At 45.7% G+C, this 26644-nt stretch overlaps 1 protein-coding gene across 3 annotated transcripts in view; it reads right to left on the bottom strand.

The window, feature by feature from the left end:
- magixa (MAGI family member, X-linked a) overlaps nucleotides 1-26644 on the bottom strand; it is a 61704-nt gene that overhangs the window by 16260 nt on the left and 18800 nt on the right. For all 3 annotated transcript variants that reach the window (XM_084367183.1, XM_084367185.1, XM_084367184.1), the window contains exons 2-16: nucleotides 25542-25593; nucleotides 25221-25458; nucleotides 23197-23313; nucleotides 20486-20605; nucleotides 17650-17823; nucleotides 17330-17519; nucleotides 16965-17032; nucleotides 16335-16502; nucleotides 12967-13136; nucleotides 12780-12879; nucleotides 11729-11900; nucleotides 10433-11069; nucleotides 9457-9520; nucleotides 9141-9344; nucleotides 8748-9029 (exon numbers count right to left, since the gene is read on the bottom strand). In XM_084367183.1, the coding sequence (XP_084223309.1) occupies nucleotides 8748-9029; nucleotides 9141-9344; nucleotides 9457-9520; nucleotides 10433-11069; nucleotides 11729-11900; nucleotides 12780-12879; nucleotides 12967-13136; nucleotides 16335-16502; nucleotides 16965-17032; nucleotides 17330-17519; nucleotides 17650-17823; nucleotides 20486-20605; nucleotides 23197-23313; nucleotides 25221-25458; nucleotides 25542-25583 (2746 nt within the window). In that variant the 5' untranslated portion in view covers nucleotides 25584-25593. The remainder of the gene's footprint in view (nucleotides 1-8747; nucleotides 9030-9140; nucleotides 9345-9456; nucleotides 9521-10432; nucleotides 11070-11728; nucleotides 11901-12779; nucleotides 12880-12966; nucleotides 13137-16334; nucleotides 16503-16964; nucleotides 17033-17329; nucleotides 17520-17649; nucleotides 17824-20485; nucleotides 20606-23196; nucleotides 23314-25220; nucleotides 25459-25541; nucleotides 25594-26644) is intronic.

Raw genomic sequence — 26644 nt, 5'->3', positions numbered from 1 at the left:
ACGTAGTCAACGCTCTCCTCAGTCTCGGGTCGGTACCAGAGCTCAGGTGTTCTGCCATGGAGTATTGTCTGTTTAGAGCCAGATAGCATTGTTTGCTTTGGGGTTTGGTTGTAGATGTCCAATAGTCGATGTAATTGTCTTTTTCTTTTGCTATAATTTGGTGGGGCCGGATCGTGTGAGGGCGGTCTTGGTCTGTCTTCTGACCGCAAGAACGCCCCAAAATGCCCCAAAAACCTAAAACCAAAAACTCTGATGGTTTCCTACAAATGCAGAATAGGGTGCAGAGGAGCGTCAGACTGAAGCTCAGCTGAAGTTCAACCAACAGACAAAACTACAGCAGAGAGAGACAAAACTACAGGAGAGAGACAAAACTACAGCAGAGAGACAAAACTACAGGAGAGAGACAAAACTACAGCAGAGAGACAAAACTACAGCAGAGTGACAAAACTACAGCAGAGAGATAAAATTACAGCAGAGACAAAACTACAGCACAGAGACAAAACTACAGCAGAGAGATAAAACTACAGCAGAGAGACAAAACTACAGCAGAGACAAAACTACAGCAGAGTGACAAAACTACAGCAGAGACAAAACTACAGCAGAGAGATAAAACTACAGCAGAGAGACAAAACTACAGCAGAGAGACAAAATTACAGCAGAGACAAAACTACAGCAGAGAGACAAAACTACAGCAGAGAGACAAAACTACAGCAGAGACAAAACTACAGCAGAGAGACAAAATTACAGGAGAGAGACAAAACTACAGCAGAGAGACAAAACTACAGGAGAGAGACAAAACTACAGCAGAGAGACAAAACTACAGCAGAGACAAAACTACAGCAGAGACGAAACTACAGCACAGTGACAAAACTACAGCAGAGAGACAAAACTACAGCAGAGACAAAACTACAGCAGAGAGACAAAACTACAGCAGAGACAAAACTACAGCAGAGACGAAACTACAGCACAGTGACAAAACTACAGCAGAGAGATAAAACTACAGCAGAGAGACAAAATTACAGCGGAGAGGTTCATGGAGGTTTTTTTGTTTTTCTTGGTCATGTAAGAGAGTTCGGGCCGGTCAGGAACTGCTGCTGTGAGCTGCAGCTCAGAGACAATATGACACTGATCTGAACAAATAAACTGGACCGGACTCAGCAGGACCCTGAAGTAAACAGGATTCATAGAGAATTGACTGAAGCAGCAGCAAGGTCCTTTAAAGTGACTTTAAAGGACCTTTCAAATATCAAAAGTCTGCACACACACACACACACACACACACACACACACACAGTTGGGAGGCGAATGTTTGCATGTGAGCTGATAACAAAGTGCTGAGTTGAACATGTTCAGTCTGGAGGAGGAAACATGAAGCTGCAGAGAAAAATGAATGTTAGTGAAGGAAACAGGAGGAGTGTGATGTTATCCAGACAGACAGCCGGGTCCACCAGGAGGTTCTGAAACACTGTGGGCCTAAAAATAACCCGACTCCAACATTAACACATGAAGTCGTGTCTTTAGGCTGTTTGACTGCAATTTATCATTTAAACTATAACGACTCTAAATTTAGACTAAAACATTATCACAGACTATGTTTAGAACACAGGTTCTCTCAGTGTGACGTGGTGGTTCTCAGTGTGATGGTGGTGGTTCTCAGTGTGACGTGGTTCTCAGTGTGACGTGGTGGTTCTCAGTGTGATGGTGGTTCTCAGTGTGATGGTGGTTCTCAGTGTGACGTGGTGGTTCTCAGTGTGACGTGGTGGTTCTCAGTGTGATGGTGGTTCTCAGTGTGACGTGGTGGTTCTCAGTGTGATGGTGGTTCTCAGTGTGACGTGGTGGTTCTCAGTGTGACGTGGTGGTTCTCAGTGTGATGGTGGTTCTCAGTGTGACGTGGTGGTTCTCAGTGTGACGTGGTGGTTCTCAGTGTGATGGTGGTTCTCAGTGTGGTGGTGGTTCTCAGTGTGATGGTGGTTCTCAGTGTGATGGTGGTTCTCAGTGTGACGTGGTGGTTCTCAGTGTGATAGTGGTTCTCAGTGTGACGTGGTGGTTCTCAGTGTGACGTGGTGGTTCTCAGTGTGATGGTGGTTCTCAGTGTGACGTGGTGGTTCTCAGTGTGACGTGGTGGTTCTCAGTGTGACGTGGTGGTTCTCAGTGTGATGGTGGTTCTCAGTGTGACGTGGTGGTTCTCAGTGTGATGGTGGTTCTCAGTGTGACGTGGTGGTTCTCAGTGTGATGGTGGTTCTCAGTGTGACGTGGTGGTTCTCAGTGTGATGGTGGTGGTTCTCAGTGTGACGTGGTGGTTCTCAGTGTGACGTGTTGGTTCTCAGTGTGACGTGGTGGTTCTCAGTGTGATGGTGGTTCTCAGTGTGACGTGTTGGTTCTCAGTGTGACGTGGTGGTTCTCAGTGTGATGGTGGTTCTCAGTGTGACGTGGTGGTTCTCAGTGTGATGGTGGTTCTCAGTGTGACGTGGTGGTTCTCAGTGTGATGGTGGTGGTTCTCAGTGTGACGTGGTGGTTCTCAGTGTGACGTGGTGGTTCTCAGTGTGATGGTGGTTCTCAGTGTGATGGTGGTTCTCAGTGTGACGTGGTGGTTCTCAGTGTGACGTGTTGGTTCTCAGTGTGACGTGGTGGTTCTCAGTGTGACATGGTGGTTCTCAGTGTGATGGTGGTTCTCAGTGTGACGTGGTGGTTCTCAGTGTGACGGTGGTTCTCAGTGTGACGTGTTGGTTCTCAGTGTGATGGTGGTTCTCAGTGTGATGTGGTGGTTCTCAGTGTGATGGTGGTTCTCAGTGTGACGTGGTGGTTCTCAGTGTGATGGTGGTTCTCAGTGTGATGGTGGTTCTCAGTGTGATGGTGGTTCTCAGTGTGACGTGGTGGTTCTCAGTGTGATGTTGGTTCTCAGTGTGACGTGTTGGTTTCTCAGTGTGACGTGGTGGTTCTCAGTGTGATGGTGGTTCTCAGTGTGACGTGTTGGTTCTCAGTGTGATGTTGGTTCTCAGTGTGATGTTGGTTCTCAGTGTGATGTTGGTTCTCAGTGTGACGTGTTGGTTCTCAGTGTGTCGTGGTGGTTCTCAGTGTGACGTGGTGGTTCTCAGTGTGATGGTGGTTCTCAGTGTGACGTGGTGGTTCTCAGTGTGATGGTGGTTCTCAGTGTGATGGTGGTTCTCAGTTTGACGTGGTGGTTCTCAGTGTGACGTGTTGGTTCTCAGTGTGACGTGGTGGTTCTCAGTGTGATGGTGGTTCTCAGTGTGACGTGGTGGTTCTCAGTGTGACGTGTTGGTTCTCAGTGTGTCGTGGTGGTTCTCAGTGTGATGTGGTGGCTCTCTGCAGACTCTATGAATCATGTATTAGAACATTTGGTGGAACTTGTCTCCAGATCTGCTGCAGATGGAAAACCAATAAAATATTAACCTGTTGCAGTAAAATCCTTAGAATATCTTCTGTCCTTCATCATCATCATCATCATCATCATCATCTTCACCATCACACGTCCAGTGTTGTGTATCAGCTGACTGAGCAGCAGCTGTCACATGAACACAACTTTACCTTTAACATTTACATCAGCAGCTTGTGTGTGTGTGTGTGGGTCTGTGTTAATGTGATTTCTGTCTAATTTCACAGTACAATAATCTCAGACTCACCTGCGCTCCAGTTTGTCTCACACACACACACACACACACACACACACACACACACACACACACACACACACACACACACTCCTGCTGTGATGAATTATGGATTAAAGTGACTATTATTAGAAAGTTTCACAGTGTTCGTGCTCAAACTGCACAGCTAACGACTTGACACACAATCAGTTTCCTGTCGATTGATTAATCAGCTCGTTATCAGCTCAGTCTGCTGATCTGTTAACGAGCTTCATTTAAAATGTCATGTTTCAGAAGAAGAAGAAAATCGTATTCAGAAACTGTAAACACTTCCTGTTTCACAGTAGAGGTCAGGACTGGCACTGGTACTGATCCAACCGATCAGATTTTGCGTTCCTACCTGTTTAATAACGTTTCCTCGTCAGGTCGGTTCAGAACTACAGCGGCGCTGACGGGTCATCAGTCTGAATGTGAACTTCTGAACATCATTCATTTAGTTTTGGTTAATTGTGTTTAACGATGAAGTCACAGCTGCAAACAGACGACACATCTGGACACACAGCTCAGCTCATTGTTACATAACACACACACACAGACACACACAGACACACACACAGACACACAGTTTACTTTTTAAATCATCATAAAATAGAAAAATGTTTTTCACTGTGAATTCACTGAACTTTCATGTTCATGTGACTCATGAGACGTTTCTACGTGTGTGTGTGTGTGTGTGTGTGTGTGTGTGTGTGTGTGTGTGTGTGTGAGGACATGAAACTCAGGATATAGAAAGTCATCTACTGTCCGTCCTACAGGACTTTATATTTGGTGCAGACACTTAGCAGGTGTTGCTGCTCAGTTCTGGTTGAATATACTTTATTAATTAAATCATCTCAGTCGGGCTCATTTGGTAACTTAAACCAAACACCTGTTAAACATTAACGTTTGAAACACTGGACGGTGGAGCAGCTGCAGCAGAGAGGACGAGGTCTGAACCAACAACACCGATACAAGAAGAGAGAAACTTAAAGAGTCCTGGATGTCCTCAGAGACGCAGCTGAAGACACGATTATAACAACAGTTTTAAATCTGATCAGACTGAAACTCTTCAGACTATACAAGGGATCATTTTTGGTGGATCATTCCTTTAACCCTGAACACTGAGCAGCTCTGTGGTCATAAATGTTCTGATAGAGTCTCAGTGAAACCAGCTGGTACTCAACAAACACACACACACACACACACACACACACACACACTTCAGACAGTTTCAATGAGGTGAAACTATTTCAGACATTCCTGAGAGCTGATAAGATGAAGGAGGAGGACTCACATCTTTAACTTGAAGGAAAAGTACTAATACAAAACCACGGTGTGAAAATACTCACAAATGTTTTACTGAAGTAGAAGTACAGAAGTATTATCATCAAAAAATACTTTAAGTACCAAAAGTCAACGAACACATTATACAGAACAATATATCAGATATATCATCTACCTGTCCGACAGGTAACGTCCACAGTGTTGTTATTAATGAGAAATGAACGTGTGCTTCAGAGTAACGTGACAACAGTCGGTTGTGTGAGCTCGGACGTGTTGCAGGAGTTTTTCTTCCTGGATGTAAACAAACAGAAAAATGTCCCATTGGACCAAGTCAGGTGACTGTCATCGCCACGGTAACACGTGGGTCATGGTTGGTTATGTTGAAGAAAAGATCGTTGTTTTGGTTAAAATGAGTTCATCAGTCACATCAGTGACCACAGAGAGTCTGTGATGAGCAACAGCTCCACACGGCGTCCACGCCAACAACCAAAACCATCAGGGGCGACCGATCAGGTTTATCAGGGTCGATACTGATTATCAGAAATCAAAGAGACGATTAACCAATGTTAGGAACTGATACTAATTTGCAGTAAAATTGAAAATCTTATATAGTTATTATTATATATAATTATATAGTGAAGATACTGTTACTGCTGTACGTTACACAGAGAAACAAACCAACACACCAAAAGGACACGATTTTAAATAACAGATAAAAGACGAGGAGCGTCAGCTCTGTCAGCTCCTGAACACTGTTATTTAAATTATCAGTTGTCCTGCAGTCAAAGAGGACACGAAGACAAAACCAACTTCACTGACCTCATCACAGCCAAAGACAATTTGTCATAATGTCTCAGGTAAGATTATGTTTTTTTGTCCAATTTGCAGCTTGATGTACGTTAGAAGTGTTTAATAAGGTGTATAAATAAGTTTTAGCCATCAGAGTCAAACAGTCTCCTAGATGTCCTCCTAGTCAACCACTTTAAATAAAAGACACATTACAATCACTGCCCTGATGTCCCTGAAATCAAACGAATAGTTTCTAATTAATCCTGTAACTTCAGACGGATTCTGATTGGCTGTCGCTCATTCTGAAGGTGATCCTGACGAGGTCGCTGTAGTTGAGGTGTGCGGCTCTGTGGTTTTGGAGTAATGAGCTGAAGGAACAACGGCACTGTGACCCAAACACAGACGGTGCACAGGAGTCAGAACCAGCAAGAAACACTGACTCAAAGTAGAGCTGAAAAACCCGTCACAACGTACAGAACCATCAAGACACACACCTAACTGCTAACACACACACACACACACACACACACACACACACACACACACTGAGTGACTTACGTCTGGAGTCCTTCACAGTTTTCAGAGCTGACTGCAGACGCTCCAACATGATGATCAGTTCAGAGCAGAAACACCAAAAACTACAACTGTCTGTCTGTCTGTCTGCCTGTTTCTCTGCCTGTCTGTCTGTCTGTCTGTCTCTATCTCTCTCTGCCTGTCTCTCTGCCCGTTTCTCTCTCTCTGTCTGTCTGTCTGTCTGTCTCTATCTCTCTCTGTCTGTCTCTCTGTCTGTCTCTCTGCCCGTTTCTCTCTCTCTGTCTGTCTGTCTGTCTGTCTGTCTCTATCTCTCTCTGTCTGTCTGTCTGTCTGTCTGCCTGTCTCTCTGCCTGTCTCTCTGTCTGTCTGTCTCTATCTCTCTCTGCCTGTCTGTCTGCCTGTCTGTCTCTATCTCTCTCTCTCTGCCTGTCTCTCTGCCTGTCTGTCTGTTTGTCTGTCTGTCTGTCTGTCTGCCTGTCTCTCTGTCTGTCTCTATCTCTGTCTGTCTGTCTGTCTGTCTGTATCTCTCTCTGCCTGTCTGTCTGCCTGTCTCTCTGTCTGTCTCTGTGAGGCAGGTTGTGCCTCAGCGAACAGTCGAGTGAGACTGAGAATGAGCAGAAGAGAGAGAGACAGCTGGGAGCGGGGGCGTGGCTAACAGAGCAGAAAGAGGTGGGAGGGACCTGAACTAACACACACACACACACACACACACACACACACACACACACACAGAGAACAGTAGAGATTATTGTTAATGTTTTCAGAGGAGAGGCAGAGATGCGTTCGAGTGCTCGGTAACTGTGTTGTAAACCTCATTGTTCCTTCCAGTTGAACGCACCTTGAAGCTCAGGTGTTGCTTTATCAACCAGAGGATCATTATTACTGTATGATACACAGTTACTGCAGTAAACTACAGGCCTGCAGTAACAGAGAGCTGTCAGCGCCCCCTGGAGGCTGCTGAGTTCATTACAGCCACAACAAGAACAAACAACATCCTGATGATTCTTCTGTTGTTACTGTCAGTGTTTAAAGGAGTCCAACATCATACTCGAGTAAAAGTAAAGATACTGTGTATAAATATTACTTTGGTGAAAGTGAAAGTCACCCATATGAAGAGTACTCGAGTAAAGTATCTGATAATAAATGTTCTTAAGTATCAAAAGTACAAGTAAAACTTAATTATATAACATATATAATATATAATTTACATGGATCTATGTACTGTATACAAGTGGTCAACTAAACAGCAGCCTTCAGTGATTCAACAATAAACTAGAAATTCAGTTTGTTACAAAGTTCAGTTCCTCAAATCTCTCCAGAGTGAACCCTCTTCTCAAAGTACATCAATAAAGGATCTCTGAAAAAGAAAATAAACCACCATGTCTGACGCTGTCAGAGTTTCCTCTGGTACCAGTCAGCTGATCGTCTTCATCACACAGGATAAAACTTGATTTCTGCTTCTGTGCTGAAGCTTCATCATAGCCTGACGCGCAGTGGTAGCACCTGTAGTTTCCCCAGTAAACACACCATCACCGGCTGTTGGAGTCCCTTCTGACCGGCCGGCTGCTGCTCTTCTCGGGTTATTACTTCTCCTCCAGAGCCGCTCTTGGCTGCCAAAGTGTCTCTGGGCAACAGAGAGCGGACAGGCTGGATGTCTGGACAGCTGGCTGCCCCCCCATGAACAGCCTGGTAACGTTAGCACAGTTGCATCAGACTTCAGTGCGTGTGGAGGGGCATCCCGCCGTGTGGACACTCGGCATGTCCGCTCTGTCCAGCCCATAGACACAGCTGTGAGCCGGAGAGGTCGGTGTGTTTACCAGGAGAAGTACTCTGCTGTATCACCACCGCCAGCAATGTGGACACACCAGTGCACATATAAATGGTGTAGGCTACTTTACACAGAGCCAACGTGCAACTGTAAATCAGCCCTAAGTGTCTGGCATTGCAGCTTCAGGCTAATGCTAAGCTAGCTGTGCCATCTTTGAAGTTTTTTCAAGTAGGTGTGTGGAGAGAAAAAAATACTGAGAGCATCACTGATCCTGCTTTTGATTTTGTTGATTGAACTGACATGTCCTGTAAACTGCTCTGTACATGTTCGTCATGTTCAGACTCAGTTAACATGTTAACTTTATAAACAAGACATCGTCCCCCTGTTTCATTCACTCTCACAGTCTGAACTATAAAAATCCATAATCCATAATAATCCATCCATGTGCGAAACTTAATGTAATTCAACTATCATCATGTCAAACCAGACACACAGATGTTGAACACTCTGATGACCCTCCAGGAAAAACCTTCAGAAACTAGTTTGAGAACAAAGACGCTTCTCATAACTTCAGACTCACAATCATCAGTAAATTATAAATATAAGACATGTGAACACACACACACACACACACACACACACACACACACACACACACACACACACACACAAAGTCAGTAAAACATAAAAACAGCCAAAAGTTCAAAATAAAAACTGGGACTCACCTCCGCTGGTCACTTCCTGAGAGGCGATGACGAATCCGAAGCCTTCTCCTGGCCGCCTCCTCAGCTCCACCTCCGACGCCTTGACTCCTCCTCTCCCGTCCTTGGCCACAGCTCCCAGTGCTCCTCCCCCTCTGATGGGAGGAGGCCCACCGGCGCTCTCCTCCACTCCCAGCAAATCACGTGGCTCCAAGGTCAGCGTCACAGGAACCGAGTCCAGGAAGCTGGTGCTCTGGATGAGGGCCGAGGCTGGGGGCCCGTTAGGCGTCTGAGCAGGAGGGGCCCCTGGAAGACAAGGAGGAGTCAGACTGATGCGGGGGGGGGGGTCAATAAGCACCTGTGTGAAGTCACCTGCCCTGCTCAAGGGCACACAGCAGGAGGCAGGAGTGCAGTTACCTTGGTGGGTTCCACCCTCCTGGGGACTCTCAGGTGCCAAGCCGGCCTGGTTGAGTGGGGGGACGCCCCCCACCACGGCACCCGTGGATGGGGAAGGCAGGTCGGCTAAAGTCTGGGGGTGCGAGGAGGAGGGGGTGACCGAGCCATGAGGGGAGGGGAGGGGCTTGTAGAGGTTGGGAGTGACAGCTGGAGACGAGGCGGGACCTGCAGGAGACAGAACCGGATCATGTTTTCACTGGTGCTCTGTAATCACATGGAGCTCACTGATTGTTCATAATGATCCATGAGTGATGAGTGATGGAGTAATGTTCAGTACCTCCTCTGAACACCAGCAGCACCACCTCGCCCTGTTTGGTGTGTTCCTGCAGGATTCTCTGGACCTGAAGAAACAAACGCCACAAAATGACATGACTGAAATGTAAACTTCCTGATTCAGAAGATGTCGTGATGGAAGATCTCTGCCTGCATCTCATCTTTCCACCTCCAGGACTGAGAGATGAAGCCGACACTGAAGCACCAAAACCTGCAGTTCCTCTAACGACCACTTGAGGCTCCAACAGCGAGTCAGTCCCCATAAGAGCCCATGTTAAAATATCCAACTTACAGCAGAAATACATGTTTACAGCTGGTTTCTGCAGCTGATCTCTTCATGACTTTACTACGACTTGCTGCTTTAAATAATAAAACAGTTTCAAGTGTATAATTAACTGTGAACGAGCCGACTGCACCGACAGGAAAACTTCTTGGATTTCTTGACATCCACAATGACTTTTTCTTTGGGGATCAACTCTGAGATCGAGCTCACAGTGAGACAGACCGACAAGAAACCCGTCCTCATGTCCCAACACCTCAGTATGTTTCAGACTGGGTCCTTGTCAGATCGTCCAACAGGGTCTGAAATCACCTTTATGAAGGTCTGACTGTCAATGTCTTACTTTACAATCAACAACTACATCTGTCACTTTTCAACTTGTGCTGCAACAAACTGACACTTTTTACAAGTGGGTTGGGTCCATTCACACCTGTTCAGAGCTGTCCACCTGTAACCGGATCAGTCAGGTCTGAGCAGGTTCTGATGCGTTCAGAGTGACATCATTGCGGTCGTCTCAAAACCTTTAAAACTTTCTGTGAGTCTGATCAGAAACGATAAGTGTCTCTGTGAAGAGTTGAAACCCACGTTGTTAAAAACCTCACAGACATGCTTGTGATTGAAATTCTGGTTAGCCAATGAGAGTGGAGCATCAGTTTCTGGAGATCTACTCTGATTGGTTGGATGTTGGCTGATCTCTCACCTGGGAGAAGCTGAGGCTCTGTACGTCTGCTCCGTTGATCTTCACTATAGCGTCCCCCGGCTGGAGCGAGGGGCAGTGTCGTCGATCCCAGACCCGCCTCACCACCGCCAGCTGACCTCCTTGCCCCCCCGCCGTCACACTAAACCCTAGCCCCCCGCTCTCGCTGCGCCCAAGGGCCACCGGTACGAGCTCCCCGCCAGGAGCTGACCCAGGCGACCCTGCAGCGAGGGGGAGCACCAGCCCTGGGTTTCCTCGGGAGGACGGGGAGGGCGCTTGGTGATTGGCTGGACACCCGTTAAAGCCGCAGGGCGGGACGTCTCTGGGTGGGGTCAGGGCGAGGGACGTCTGGGGCATCGGTGGGCGCTGCACAGGAGCACCAGGAGGTGTAGAGGAGGAGGTGGGGTTGTTAGCACTGGTGGGGCTGGTGGAGTTCTGGAGGAGGCCCGTCTCTGGCTGAGAGAGGGGTAGTTTGGACAGAGTGTGGGAGGACGAGGAGGCGATGGGGAGCGTCGAGCAGGAGTTGGGGAGTGTGGACGTGGACAAGTCGCTCTCTGAAGACTTGGAGCTCTGATGGTAGAGGAGGGAGGAGGAGGAGAGGGCGGGGAGAGTGCTGCTGTTGTAGCGAATCAGAGACGACCTGCAAAGAGGAGGAGGAGGAGGAGGAGGAGGAGGAGGAGGAGGAGGAGGAGGAAGAGGAGGAGAGACAGAAACAGATGTTTATACTCAAACTGATCAGATTTGTTTAGAAACAGCTTGTGTTGTGTTTGTTGAAACAGTCAATCAGAGCTTGAAGGAGCAGTTCACTCAGTCATCGTCTCCTCCTGATGATATAAAGAACACCTGAAGCAGCTGGAGAAGATTTAAACATCAGGTGTCTCCACACAGCTCGTCTGCTGAGATCACAGAGATCATGACCTGATCTGAGGAGACCAGATTTAAAGCTCCACCTGCACGAACGCTTTAAATTTAACAGATTTTAGTTTAACTCACGACAAATATTTAGTAAGCTGTTGCTTCACTGCTACTGACACATGTGACATCATTAGACGTTACCGTGGCAACCACATCTGTAAAGTATAATTAACAATATTTTGTCGTCATGTGAGAAAAACTGATCTGACTTCATTTATAAAAGTTGGATATCATCAATTATAGCAGATCAATCAGTCGTCCAATCAGCTGCCACGACAAACCGTCCTCGTCTCAGCTGTCAGTCTCTGATCAGTCATCCTACTTTCTTCACTTCACAGCTACTGTTGCTAACAATGCTAATGCTAACACTGAAGCTCCTCCCACCTTCGTGTTCCAGTGCTGGATGGGCCGCCGTCAGAGTCACTGTGATTGGCCGCTGTCCTCTCTGGAGGGGGTGGTGGACCCAGTGGGGGGTCAGAGGAGGTGGGCGTCGGTGGACCTGTTAGCCCGTTTGTCATTGGCTGAGCCACGTAGGAGGGCGGAGTTTGGCTCAGTACTGGGTGTCAGAGTGAAGGAGTGATTATTAGTCAACTAATGATTACAGATCAATTAATGACAGCAGAGTGAGTCTAATGTAATGAAAGAGACAGACAGACAGGAAGACACACACACACACACACACACACACACACACACACACACACACACACAGACAGACACACAGACACACACACAGACAGACACACAGACAGACACACACACACACACACAGACAGACAGGAAGACACACACACACACACACACACACACACACACACACACAGACAGACACACACACACACACACACACACACACAGACAGACACACAGACAGACACACAGACAGACACACACACACACACAGACAGACACACACACACACACACAGACACACACAGACAGACACACAGACAGACACACAGACACACACACACAGACAGGTGGACGGATGCAGAGGTTATAATAAATAATAACGTGTTGATCTCTGGAGACAGCAGCTGCTGTTGTTTCATCAATAAAACCAGAAGCTGATCGATCAGAGATGAATTTACACTCAACTAAAATATAAACTTGTTTTTGTTTTCATGAGCTGAAATAATCTCAAAACATTTCAGTTCACACAGAAGTCTTCAAATCTGTGTTAATGATGTTTTAACATTTTAACAAACGTGTTCAGGAGAAAGACTGCGCACACCTTCATCAGGTTGTCTTGGAAGAAAACCTGATGAATCAAAGTATCAAACGTTTTTGTCATTAAACTTAATTGCAGGTGAAGTGGACAGTCCTCTCCTGAGCTCCCGTCCGTCTACAGGTGAGCAAACGCTGCACTCAACAAATTTGTGTTCAAAACTTGAGCGTCTTCAGCTTTTCTTTAACAGACGAGTCGTCTTCTGACCTGACGTGCTGCCGTTGGCGTCCAGCGTTCGGCTGTAGGTGAGGTGTGTCAGGCCGCGGCTCACGTTGGGGGGGTTGGAGGTCTCACTGGGAGTCTGTGGCTGTCGGACAAGTCAACAACAAATGATCATAATGAGAGTAATGAGGGTAAAAGTTGTAACACTACTAAGAAAACTAAACACCCGCACCGTCTCCAGACTCTGTTTGGGACATCCATCAGGGTTGTAAAGCATCGGGTATCCTCTCCTCAGCACCACGTCCACACTCTGACCCATCGCCACCGACTTCAGCATCTCCACCACCTCTTTATGAGAGCGACCCAACACACAGCTGTCATTGATGTAGACCAGGATGTCCGCTGGAGGACAGAGACCAGGAGACACGTCAGTCTACAGGTTAGAATCTAATCTTATCTGACATGTTCATGGAGGGAGACGACCCGATCTGTGGTCCGACCTTCAGACCAACACATGAGATCTGAGATGGAAGTTCAGACCTCATGTTGTCAGTGTGACAAACGGACCTGTGAAGGAGCAGAAGGATGTTTATCTGCTGAGTTACATCTGAACCTGGTCCGACTCTGGAAACTCTCCTCAGTGTTCAGACAGAGTGGAGAGAAGCTTCGTGTCAAGTCTTTGACCTTTGAACCTTTAATGTCTGTGTTGATTCACCCAAGATAGTCGACTTTACATTAGCTGAGAGGGAGCTAGTTAATGCACTGACCGAGGGTCAGGATCTGCAGACGAGACGAGACGAGGCACGTGTGTGTGTGTGTGTGTGTGTGTGTGTGTGTGTGTGTGTGTGATACATTCCTGACTATTTATCCTCAGTGCACGTGAGCAGGTCTGACAGTGTGGGAGAGAAAGGAGGCTGTGTGTGTCGGACAGATTAAAGAGAGAAAGTGTGTGTGTGTGTGTGTGTGTGTGTGTGTGTGTGTGTGTGTGGATTAGTTGTAGATCATGAGATTGTGTCCCTGAGAAAAATAAAGACCTGAGAACCAAACAGCATCATAATCCTGCACCGAGAGAGAGAGCGTGTGTTTAAACCTGTTTTATAACCAACCAACACATATAAACTATATATGTGTATGTGTATATATAGTAGTTTTATAGTAGAACGTCCTCTGTCACAGCAGACATGACTGATCTGAAGTGAATGTTCCTAATATTTAACTTTTTTATTATTTGTAGTTTTGAGTTAAGTATGTTTACCTCCAAATACTTCAGTACATGTGTTTAGTGTTGTCACACTGAACTGCAGGTCTCAGTTTAACACTTTGTGTTCGTCTGAACAGAAACTCTCAGTCCTGCTGTGTGTTTAGCTCCGTTAGCGGTTAGCTCCATTAGCGGTTAGCTCCATTAGCTGTTAGGTCGGTCAGCTGTTTGCTCCGTTAGCGGTTAGCTCCATTAGCCAAAATCGCAGTGACTACTTGACTTAACATGTCATATTAGCCAGTGATGGTAACTATGGTAACGGCATGAGAAGACATGCTCGGTTGTAGTCGAGACATCCAGGAGAAGATCTCAAACATTTTATAAATACTCCATAAATAGTCAATAGAGACGAGTGTGTGGAGACGAGTGTGTGTGTGGAGACGAGTGTGTGTGTAGAGACGAGTGTGTGTGTGGAGACGAGTGTGTAGAGACGAGTGTGTGTGTGGAGACGAGTGTGTGTGTGGAGACGAGTGTGTGGAGACGAGTGTGTAGAGACGAGTTTGTGGAGACGAGTGTGTGTGTGGAGACGAGTGTGTGGAGACGAGTGTGTGTGTGGAGACGAGTGTGTGGAGACGAGTGTGTGTGTAGAGACGAGTGTGTGTGTGGAGACGAGTGTGTGGAGACGAGTGTGTGTGTAGAGACGAGTGTGTGTGTGGAGACGAGTGTGTGTGTGGAGACGAGTGTGTGGAGACGAGTGTGTGTGTGGAGACGAGTGTGTGTGTAGAGACGAGTGTGTGTGTAGAGACGAGTGTGTGTGTGGAGACGAGTGTGTAGAGACGAGTGTGTGTGTGTGGAGACGAGTGTGTGTGTGGAGACGAGTGTGTGTGTAGAGACGAGTGTGTGTGTGGAGACGAGTGTGTAGAGACGAGTGTGTGTGTGTGGAGACGAGTGTGTGTGTGGAGACGAGTGTGTGTGTGGAGACAAGTGTGTGGAGACGAGTGTGTGTGTGGAGACGAGTGTGTGGAGACGAGTGTGTGTGTGGAGACGAGTGTGTGGAGACGAGTGTGTGTGTAGAGACGAGTGTGTGTGTAGAGACGAGTGTGTGGAGACGAGTGTGTGTGTAGAGACGAGTGTGTGTGTGGAGACGAGTGTGTGTGTAGAGACGAGTGTGTGTGTAGAGACGAGTGTGTGTGTGGAGACGAGTGTGTGTGTGGAGACGAGTGTGTAGAGACGAGTGTGTGTGTGTGGAGACGAGTGTGTGTGTGGAGACGAGTGTGTATGTGGAGACGAGTGTGTGGAGACGAGTGTGTGTGTGGAGACGAGTGTGTGTGTGGAGACGAGTGTGTGGAGACGAGTGTGTGTGTGGAGACGAGTGTGTGTGTGGAGACGAGTGTGTGGAGACGAGTGTGTGTGTGGAGACGAGTGTGTGTGTGGAGACGAGTGTGTGGAGACGAGTGTGTGTGTGGAGACGAGTGTGTGTGTGGAGACGAGTGTGTGGAGACGAGTGTGTGTGTGGAGACGAGTGTGTGGAGACGAGTGTGTGTGTAGAGACGAGTGTGTGTGTAGAGACGAGTGTGTGTGTGGAGACGAGTGTGTGGAGACGAGTGTGTGTGTGGAGACGAGTGTGTGGAGACGAGTGTGTGTGTAGAGACGAGTGTGTGTGTGGAGACGAGTGTGTGTGTAGAGACGAGTGTGTGTGTGGAGACGAGTTTGTGGAGACGAGTGTGTGTGTAGAGACGAGTGTGTGTGTAGAGACGAGTGTGTGGAGACGAGTTTGTGTGTGGAGACGAGTGTGTGGAGACGAGTGTGTGTGTGGAGACGAGTGTGTGGAGACGAGTGTGTGTGTGGAGACGAGTGTGTGTGTGGAGACGAGTGTGTGTGTAGAGACGAGTGTGTGTGTAGAGACGAGTGTGTGGAGACGAGTGTGTGTGTAGAGACGAGTGTGTGTGTAGAGACGAGTGTGTGTGTGGAGACGAGTGTGTGTGTGGAGACGAGTGTGTGTGTAGAGACGAGTGTGTGTGTAGAGACGAGTGTGTGTGTGGAGACGAGTGTGTCAGGACGGCTGGCTGAGGAGAAGTCAGACCTGAAGGAGGAGTCGACAGCAGGGAGGGATGAGTGTGATGAGGTTTCACTTCCATGTGGATAAGAAAACATTCTGTACAGTAAGAATGATGTAATGGTACATGAAGGATGACATGATGGGGTCAAAGTTCATCACTGAGTTTTTGTTGGGAGGAACCTGAATGGAGATCAGGTTTCAGTATAAATGAGACTCGACTTGTTTCTCCATATTTGACAACTTTCAAACGTTTTCTCCTTGTAGTGATGATAAGCTGTGGAAACTCTGTTGGACCGATGGATAGGTAGTATCAACAGTAATAGCATCAGAACCGGTTCAGTACCTGTGTTTAGTGCTGGCGGTCCTCCAGGTGTGACGCTGTACACCTGGAGAAACTCACGGGGTCGACTTCCTCCCACGATGTTGAAGCCGAAACCTCGAGGACCTTTAGACAGCCGAGTGTGGATGGAGTAACCCTTCAGCTGGCTGGGCTGCTCCGTGAACTCTGGGACTGAGACAGGGGACAGATGTGAGGTCAATGATAGGACAGAGGACAGGTGAGGACAGGTAAGAACAGGTGAGGACAGGTGGGGACAGGTGAGGACAGGTGAGGACACATTATTATAAATGATCAGATATTTTTAATGTAAAATCTTCGGCTGTTAACTGAGTGAAGCATTAAACATTAAAAGTTGTATCTCAGTTAAATAACTGTGATGTCACTTAAAGCTGCGGCAGAGCTAACAGGATGTCACAGTGAGGCTGTGCTGCCCCCTGCTGGCTGTCAAAATAAAAGTCCCACAACAGGAAGTTACAACATAAAAACATCCAGAATATCAATTATACATTAATGAAATATTCAACATAAAATTTCACCTGAATCACAATTTAATGTCCATCTATTGATTTTAACTTTTCATCTCAACAAACTAATAATAATGTATCAATCAACCAATCAATCAGTCAGACTTACGTTCTGTACAGGGAGTCGTCTCTTTCTGAGTTCGAGGATCCAGCCAGCTGGTCGTCTTTGAGTTATGACTGAAAGAGAGATGCCATCATCATCATCATCATCATCATCAATCTTAATACAACCATGGTTACAATGAATTCTGGGTAATGTAGTAACAGTAGAAGTCATCAGGACGTGCTGTGGCAGATAACGAGGCCTTTTCAGAATCTGTACCAGACTCCATTGAAGAAACATTAAATTTAAGGCTTTAACTTCATCAGTGTCCACATCTCACCTCAGTATATAACCAATGTTACCAAAATGAAACAAAAATCTGATTATTGATGTTTTTAATGATCCAATCAATCATCAGTATTATAACTTACTCGATGTAGTACGGCTCTCCTGAATCACTGAAGGCCAGCTCCCAGTTTTCAGGCAGTGGACCTCCTCCTCCTCCTCTACCGACTCCTCTTCCTCCTCCTAGTCCATTCTCTGCTCCTTCCCGACTCCCCACTGCAGACTCCCATGATTGGCTGAGAGGCAGGGTGGTGGGCGGGGCTCCAGCTGAACCCGCTGACAGAGAGTTTGTTAGTTTAATTAATAAATTGTAATTAATTCAGTCATTGACGTCACATGTTCCTTTATATCTTTGTGCGTGTGTGTGTGTGTGTGTGTGTGTGTGTGTGTGTGTGTGTGTGTGTACCTGACAGTCCACTGTCCTCCTCACTGTTGTCTCCTTCCTCCACAGCTTTCTCCAGGTTACTCAGAGATTTGCTCCTCGTCCTGAAGTTCCTCAGCAGGTTTCGGTGTTCCTGGTACGTGATTGGTGGACTTTCTGGGCCGATGTGTACTGGGCGGGGCGTCCCGTAGTAGTTCCCTGTGATTCAGGTACAAATGAACGAGTCACACAGTTAATCATTGTTGTCTTTTCCTCAAATGTTGGTGATCAAATAAAACAGAACTGAAACTAAAAGTAATAAAAAACTAAATCAATTTAAAGGTTTTGAACTGTAAAATGTTTGTGGCTCATGTTTTAGACATTTACAGGATTTGAGCATCATCACTTTGACTTTTACTATTTACATGTGAATTCAGTTTCTATTTCAGTCTCAATAATCCCATCAGATTAATACTGCAGGGCGAGAGAGAGACACAGAGTGGGTTAAAGAGAGAGAGAGAGATGTAGGACAGAGTGAGGCAGGTTTGCTGTTTGAAGGATTAGAGACAGAAAATCCTCTTTTCTCCAAAACACTGTTAAAAACTTCAGCCTGGAGCTGAACAGCCTCAGTCAGGGTGTGAAAACACAGCAACGCTGATGATATAGACTGATGATGTAGACTGATGATATAGACTGATGATGTAGACTGATGATGTGGACTGATGATGTGGACTGATGATATAGACTGATGATGTAGACTGATGATATAGACTGATGATGTGGACTGATGATGTAGACTGATGATGTGGACTGATGATATAGACTGATGATGTAGACTGATGATGTAGATGATGTAGACTGATGATATAGACTGATGATGTAGACTGATGATGTAGACTGATGATGTGGACTGATGATGTAGACTGATGATGTGGACTGATGATGTAGACTGATGATATAGACTGATGATGTAGACTGATGATGTGGACTGATGATGTAGACTGATGATATAGACTGATGATGTGGACTGATGATGTAGACTGATGATGTAGACTGATGATATAGACTGATGATGTAGACTGATGATATAGACTGATGATATAGACTGATGATGTAGACTGATGATGTGGACTGATGATGTAGACTGATGATATAGACTGATGATGTGGACTGATGATGTAGACTGATGATGTAGACTGATGATATAGACTGATGATGTAGACTGATGATATAGACTGATGATATAGACTGATGATGTAGACTGATGATATAGACTGATGATGTAGATGATATAGACTGATGATGTAGACTGATGATGTAGACTGATGATATAGACTGATGATGTAGACTGATGATGTAGATGATGTAGACTGATGATATAGACTGATGATATAGACTGATGATGTAGACTGATGATATAGACTGATGATGTAGACTGATGATGTGGACTGATGATGTAGACTGATGATGTAGACTGATGATATAGACTGATGATGTAGACTGATGATGTGGACTGATGATGTAGACTGATGATATAGACTGATGATGTAGACTGATGATATAGACTGATGATGTAGACTGATGATGTGGACTGATGATGTAGACTGATGATATAGACTGATGATATAGACTGATGATGTAGACTGATGATGTGGACTGATGATGTAGACTGATGATGTAGACTGATGATATAGACTGATGATATAGACTGATGATATAGACTGATGATGTAGACTGATGATATAGACTGATGATGTGGACTGATGATGTGGACTGATGATGTAGACTGATGATGTAGACTGATGATGTAGACTGATGATATAGACTGATGATGTAGACTGATGATATAGACTGATGATGTAGACTGATATATAGACTGATGATGTAGACTGATGATGTGGACTGATGATGTAGACTGATGATGTAGACTGATGATGTAGACTGATGATGTGGACTGATGATGTAGACTGATGATATAGACTGATGATATAGACTGATGATGTAGACTGATGATGTGGACTGATGATGTAGACTGATGATGTAGACTGATGATGTAGACTGATGATGTGGACTGATGATGTGGACTGATGATGTAGACTGATGATGTAGACTGATGATATAGACTGATGATGTAGATGATGTAGACTGATGATATAGACTGATGATGTAGATGATGTAGACTGATGATGTAGACATGGAACAACAGGGGGATAAACTAAACATAAAGTACATTAATACTCTTTATATTGTCATGTGATGAATGTAAAAGGCGTTAAGACTCTGCACCTCATCTTCTAAAATCTGCTAGAGAAACGAGTGAAGCGACGCCAGAGCCGCTGTTTAGGAAAACAATGCTGGTGAGGTGTTTCTTGTGGCGCTGCTCGGTGTGGTCGCCGGCTAACATCTTATTAGTGACGCATCAATCTGCAGGTGTGATCAATAATCAAATCAAAGTCAGCTGATATCAGAGAATTAGAAATGAAGGCCCGGTGCTCTCTGCTGCTGAGGTCAATAAAGGCCCCGGCTACTTTTTGAGAACGTAACTCTGATTTCTTCCTGTTGAGCTGTTTTCTTTTTAATATAATAACAGTTTTGTTTGATGTTCTATTGATCTGTGAGCTTTGATTATTAATTTGAGGACACAAAGTGTTGGAACTTGTTTTAGAGCAGATGACGTCACACTTCATCTCACTGTCAACACATATTCCACCATGTTACACTGTCAGTATTCATCACAGTAACAAATGTTAACACCACAGTGTAAAACATGTAGGAAGATGTGAATGCGTCATAATAACAATAACAATAATAATAATAATAATAACAATAACAATAATAAAGGGACAGTCTGTGCTGTTGTGGGTGTGTTTGTTCGTCAGACCTTTGAACTTGCCGCTCTCCAGCAGAGCTCCAGACTCCTCCAGAGAGAAAAACTCCTCGATGGACACAAAGTTGTAGTCCACACCTGAGATCTCTCCGTCCCGAGGCTGCCGGGTCGTACCTGCAGGGAGGACACCGTGATGTCATCACAGAGGGACAGGGCTGTCGTCCTATCAGAGACTCCGACATACAGAATGTAAATACATCAAGTCCTGTCTGTAGTGAGAGCATGGAGAGGTCTCACTCTGTCTGTTTTTGCTGAGAGCAAAATGTAAAATATTCCACCCTGCTCTGTGTGTGTGTGTGTGTGTGTGTGTGTGTGTGTGTGTGTCTCCAGTATATTTCCCCTGCTGATAACTAAACTCACCCTTCTCTCAACTTTTCCACTCACAGTGACCTACAATACACACACACACACACACACACACACACACACACACACACACACACACACACTCAGTCCACTTCCTGTAATCATTAACTCGTTCGTCAACACTTTATGTAAATTCAGAGGACAGAGATCTGATGGTCCGTTCACACGGTGCTGATTAACCCTGTCACCACCACAGAACTCTGTGCGCCTCAGTGACCAGGGGCCTCATGTACTAAGACTTGCGTGGATTTCCTACTGAAACATGGCGTACGCTAGAATCCAGAAACTGTCGTACGCACAAAAAAAATCAGATGTATCAAAGTGTGCGTACGTGTAGATCCAAGCACTTTTCCTTTGTACATCCCAATCAACGTGGAATTGAGCGCACATGTAGACGTAAGAAACTCCTCCCTGTCCACGCCCTCATTTAAATATGCAAATCAATTTAAATAGGCGGGGAGTCCCCTCTCTGCGCCATCAGATTTACACCATGAGTAAAGGGAAGAAGCGCAACTTCACCGAGTCTGAGCTCGAAACGCTATTTAAAAAAGTCGAGATGCGAAGATCTGTATTATTTGGTCGCCTCTCGCCAGGGATAAATACCAAAAAAGAAAGAAAAAAAAAAAAGAAATGTGAGTGAGAGCGTGTGTGTGAGGCAATGAACGCTGTGGGGTCGGAGCAGCGCACACTCACTGAAATTAAAAATAAAAAATGGTCCGACGTTGAGGTGAAGCGGAGGATTTCTGCCCAATAGCATGTGAAATAGATTTCGTTTCCTTTGTTCATGCACCGCTTGATTGAATCACTATTACTTTTTTCAAAAGGAATAATATATATTTATATATTTATGTTATAATATAAGTGCCACCGTTAGTGGGAAACAAACAGAAGGACAAAACAACTTCATTACAAGGATTGACGAGACGGATCACACTTATATTAATGACTGCAGAAGTGCGTCGTGGCTACTGCAGTGTGACATTTCCAACTTTACGCACGCGTTTAATGACACAAATACTGAACACAAGGAGACAATAAAGGGCTTGTTAGACAGCTCTGCCGCTCTATTTTCACCAGGGAAAAACAAATGCACATATTTGAATGCACGTGCCCAAAGGCATTGTGCTGGTTTACATTCGGGACGCAATTAAACGGATTTAGTCACCGAGAAGCCACCCATCGCGCACCGTGCCAGCCTCCAGCCTGTTACCAACCATGCTATTGGTAAGAATGAACGAGTCATGTTGAACCAGGCCACCTTGCCACGATGTTGGTGAGCTGCATTTGCGCATCACATATTTGAACATTAATTGAATGAAAATGTTTCCTGTTGACAAAAACAAATTATTCCTTTGATGGCGCTTTTATAGCAACATGTGTGCAGGGAAACCGGCTTTTGCTGCACATTGCGCTTTAATGTTGGCCTGTTCAACAGCATTGTATGGGAATTTGATGTACCGGGATGACATTCTTATGATCCCACACCTGTGTGGGCACGGACAACCCTGGCTCCTGGCTGTGTTTCGTTCTAGGGCCGGCCGCAGCTCTGCGCACAGCTCCAGTAACACTGGCCTCGGCAACCTAAAACGACTCATGAGCCAGTTGTCGTCATTTGCCAACAGATCTTCCCGTTCTCTAAACACCCTCTCATGTCTGATATTACCATTTGCGATGTCTTCTAACAAGGCCAAGGCTGCCGTTGTTAATGGCATTTTTTGATCACTTTGCGCATGCTTTTGTCATTTATGATCCATATGATTGAAAACGCGTGTGTTAATTGTCCGTCTCTCTGATGTAATGTGCACACACTACTCTGAGGACAAATTGTTTAGACATAATTAACAGTTTCACAGCATCACCTCAGAGTGTCGCCAAAGGAACAATAGCTGTAGAAACGTGCGTACGCCAGCCATGAAGCTGGCGTGGGGCACCGCACATTTCCACGGTCATTTCACTTTTGATACATCTGAACGTTGGCGTGGAAAATGACGTACGCCACTTTTTTGTGCGTACGCAACATTGATACATGAGGCCCCAGAGCTTTTAAATGTGGACTCTTTGGTGACTCGTTGTTTTACATCACCTGAGGGTGGTGATGCACATTAACTGTTTGTGTAATTACTCTCACTGCCAGAAGGGGGAGACACAAGTTCCACTCTGCAGGTTTAAAAGCTCAGATTGAACTTTAACCTTCAGTTGATGTTTTATTTCCTGTTCTGACCCTTTCATTACAATCCAACATGATGTTACCTCGTACTATAATAAGGTGTGTGTGTGTGTGTGTGTGTGTGTGTGTGTGTGTGTGTGTGTGTGTGTGTGTGTGTACAGGTGTGTCTTACAGGGGACAGCTCGCAGGTACAGGTTCTCTCTGATGAGCTGCTGCAGCTGACTGTCCATGGAGCCCGGAGTGAAACACTTACTGAGGTACAACCTGAGGTCCTTACAGAGGGACGAGCCTGACACACACAGAGCACATGATGTCAGTCTGTTCCACTCATCCAACCACTGAACCAGTAACACAACATCACCAGACTCCCTTAACAAATGTAGTGATTTTAAGAGTTGTTGAGTTAAAACAAACTTTATAACGTAGTGAAACTCTGTCTCTGACAGACTCTGAATCATCGTCTCCTTCTTGTAAATTCAGCATTAAAGGATAACTACCGTTTTTTTTACAGCCTGGACCTTATTTCTAGCATAAAATATGATCATTTACTCACCCAGATAACTTTGGTGTCATTTGAAGTCGTTCGGATGAAATTAGATCCGGTGTAGCGCCGATATATCCATATAATGCGAGTGACGGGGCAGCGACACACAGCCTCTATGAGCATTATCTGCCACGAAACTAGTTCATTTCACCAATATTTTGTCATGATACGCTCGTGCTATTCCCCTCTGAGTCCGGGCTCGTCTGTCGTCAACATCCGGGGTCAAACTAGCAGCAGCAGCTACAGGTAAACAAGCCGGCTGTCGCGGGTGCGTGCAGCTCAGAGACGACATCTTCCAGGTCAGAGGTAGTAGGTCAACCTACAGACCCCGGATGTTGACAACAGACGAGCCCGGACTCAGAGGGGAACAGCACGAGCGTATCGTAACAAAATATTGGTGAAATGAACTAGTTTCGTGGCAGATAATGCTCATAGAGGCTGTGTGTCGCTGCCCCGTCACTCGCATTATATGGATATATCGGCGCTACACCGGATCTAATTTCGTCCGAACGACTTCAAATGACACCAAAGTTATCTGGGTGAGTACATGATCATATTTTATGCTAGAAATAAGGTCCAGGCTGTAAAAAACGCTAGTTATCCTTTAAATGAAAACAGTAAGTTGTTTGTTTCCTTGTAGAAAGTGTCAGTTTGTGGCAGCATGGCTGTACCAGCCTGTCTGCTTCTGTGTCTACAGTGCTAAAGTCTTACCTGCCAACATTTAGCAGCTGTTTGAACACACTGTTTACACTGATTTCACCATTTACACTCAATTTATGAAAGAAGAAACATGTTATTGATCTAAACATGTCACATTTTACAAACACACTAACCAGTAACCAGTATAGGCGACTTCTTTGTCCCCAGACTCCCTTAACAAATGTGTCAGTTTAGTGAGTTGTTGAGTTGGAGACACTTTATAAACTGTGTGAAACTCTGTCTCTGACTGATTCTCACTGATTTGTTCCTTCTTGTAAATTCAGCAAATGTTCTGCATGAACTTCTTTCTGTCTTTGAGTAGAAACATGGAGTCTGTTTGTCCCAGTGATGGACGGGTTTGTTTCATACAGAGCAGGAAGTGTCCTCGTCTGTCCTCTACTGGCTCTAATGAAAGCCTGGATGTATTGAGTAGATCTTGGTGCTGTGTTCAAGGATGACGCCCCGTTCGTTCTTATAAAGTTGAACACACATGTTAAACAGTGTCTGTAGAGCACAGAGCTCACTGAGCATGCTCAGCACAGACTTCCTGTAATTACAACCAAATTAAAGAATTCTTTACAGGAAGTTCAGTCATCAAAATAAAATTCCAGGTCTGCAACTAATAATTATTTTAAAGTCAACTGCTGATTATTTTCTCGAACAATTGATTTGCTGATTAATCCATAAATATCTGACAATAGTTAAAAATGTCCATTATGATTTCACAGAGACTCGTTTGATCTGAAACATAAAGATGAAACTGTCGGACACTAATCAATAATCAGAATAGTTTGTGATTAGTTCATTTTCTATCCATCAGTTATGGATGAATAGTTTGAGCTGTGTTAACTCGTCTGTGTCTTCATGAAATATGTAAACACATAAACTTTGTGACTGAAAATAAATAAAACAAAATAAACATCAACACAAGAGCGTCGTCGCCGCCCGCTGACCTGGTGAGACCGTCTTGATTCTGATTGGATGAGGACAGGAGTTGAGGACTCCTCTGACATCACCGAGGGTCATCCCTAACACGGGCGTGCCCCCGATCTCTAAGATGATGTCGCCCACTGTGGCCCCGCCCCCGTGGGCTACTGTGACGAACGGGAACTCGCCGTAGTCGGCCCCGCCCCCGATGGCCAGACCGAGCTCTCCGGAGGCGCCGCCCAGCGGGACGAAGCTCTCCTGGACCTGCAGACGCAACAAACATGGAGGACAAGAAGTCACATGACGTCGGAGCACAGAGAGTTTTTATTCCAGGTGTAAAACTTTACCTTCGAGCGCCAGTGCAGCTTCTTCACCGTCGCTTTAGACATGGCGGCCGAGCTGCAGACAGGAAGAAACAAACAGAGTTATCGAGCGTGCTCCATGAGACCCTCGTTCACCTGCTGCTCACCTGCACAGCTTTAATATTTACAGACCAATAACTCTCACCTGAAACACCTGTTAAACTTTCTAACTACCAGTTCACACCTGTAAGCACCTATAAACACAGGTGAACACATATGGACACCTGTGAACTCACACCTGTACACATCTACAAACTCTCTGCTCACACCTCTACACACCTGGGAACACCTGTCCAAGCTCAGGATCTTATCTACCTCCTCACTTCCTGAGAGCTTCCTGACCTTCTCACCACCTCATCAGGAAGCTTCTTCAAACTCTGGACTACAAAATGTCTCCCATACACATCACAACCACCTGTCGGCACCCGTTCACACCTGAAAACAGCCACTACAAGTACAAGTAGACAATTTCAAACACCTGTAGACATCAGTGTTACCTTTAAACACCTGTAAGAACACTGAGACATCTGAAAACACCTGCTCCCACCCCAAAACACCTGTTCACACCCCAAAACACCTGCTCATACCCCAAAACACCTGCTCACACCCCAAAACACCTGTTCGCACCCCAAAACACCTGCTCACACCCCAAAACACCTGTTCACACCCCAAAACACCTGCTCATACCCCAAAACACCTGTTCACACCCCAAAACACCTGTTCACACCCCAAAACACAAACACCTGCTCATACCCCAAAACACCTGTTCGCACCCCAAAACACCTGTTCACACCCCAAAACACCTGCTCACACCTGCAGAGCTTTGATATCTTGACGTGATTAAATTATATTTGACATTATTCATGTGTTTCGAGGACACAGTGTTTGTGAGGAACCTCCTCACTTCCTCTCCTCCTGTGAAGGAAGTGAGCAGGTGTGAATCTTCTCGGCCGTCCTGAAGCTTTTCTTTCCTTCCTCGTTGCAGAAACAAGAAGTTTGTTCTCCTCCTCGCTGATGAGCCAGGAAGCATCTCTATCACCTCGACCTCTCACAGAGAGGCTTCTTCACCTCCCTGTTTCCTCACTCAG

The sequence above is a fragment of the Pagrus pagrus genome, assembly GCF_965226575.1.
Source record: "Pagrus pagrus genome assembly, chromosome: 11".
NCBI lineage: Eukaryota > Metazoa > Chordata > Actinopteri > Spariformes > Sparidae > Pagrus > Pagrus pagrus.
The sequence above is the reverse complement of the archived record's forward strand: the minus strand, read 5'-3'. Positions and strand labels throughout refer to the sequence as shown.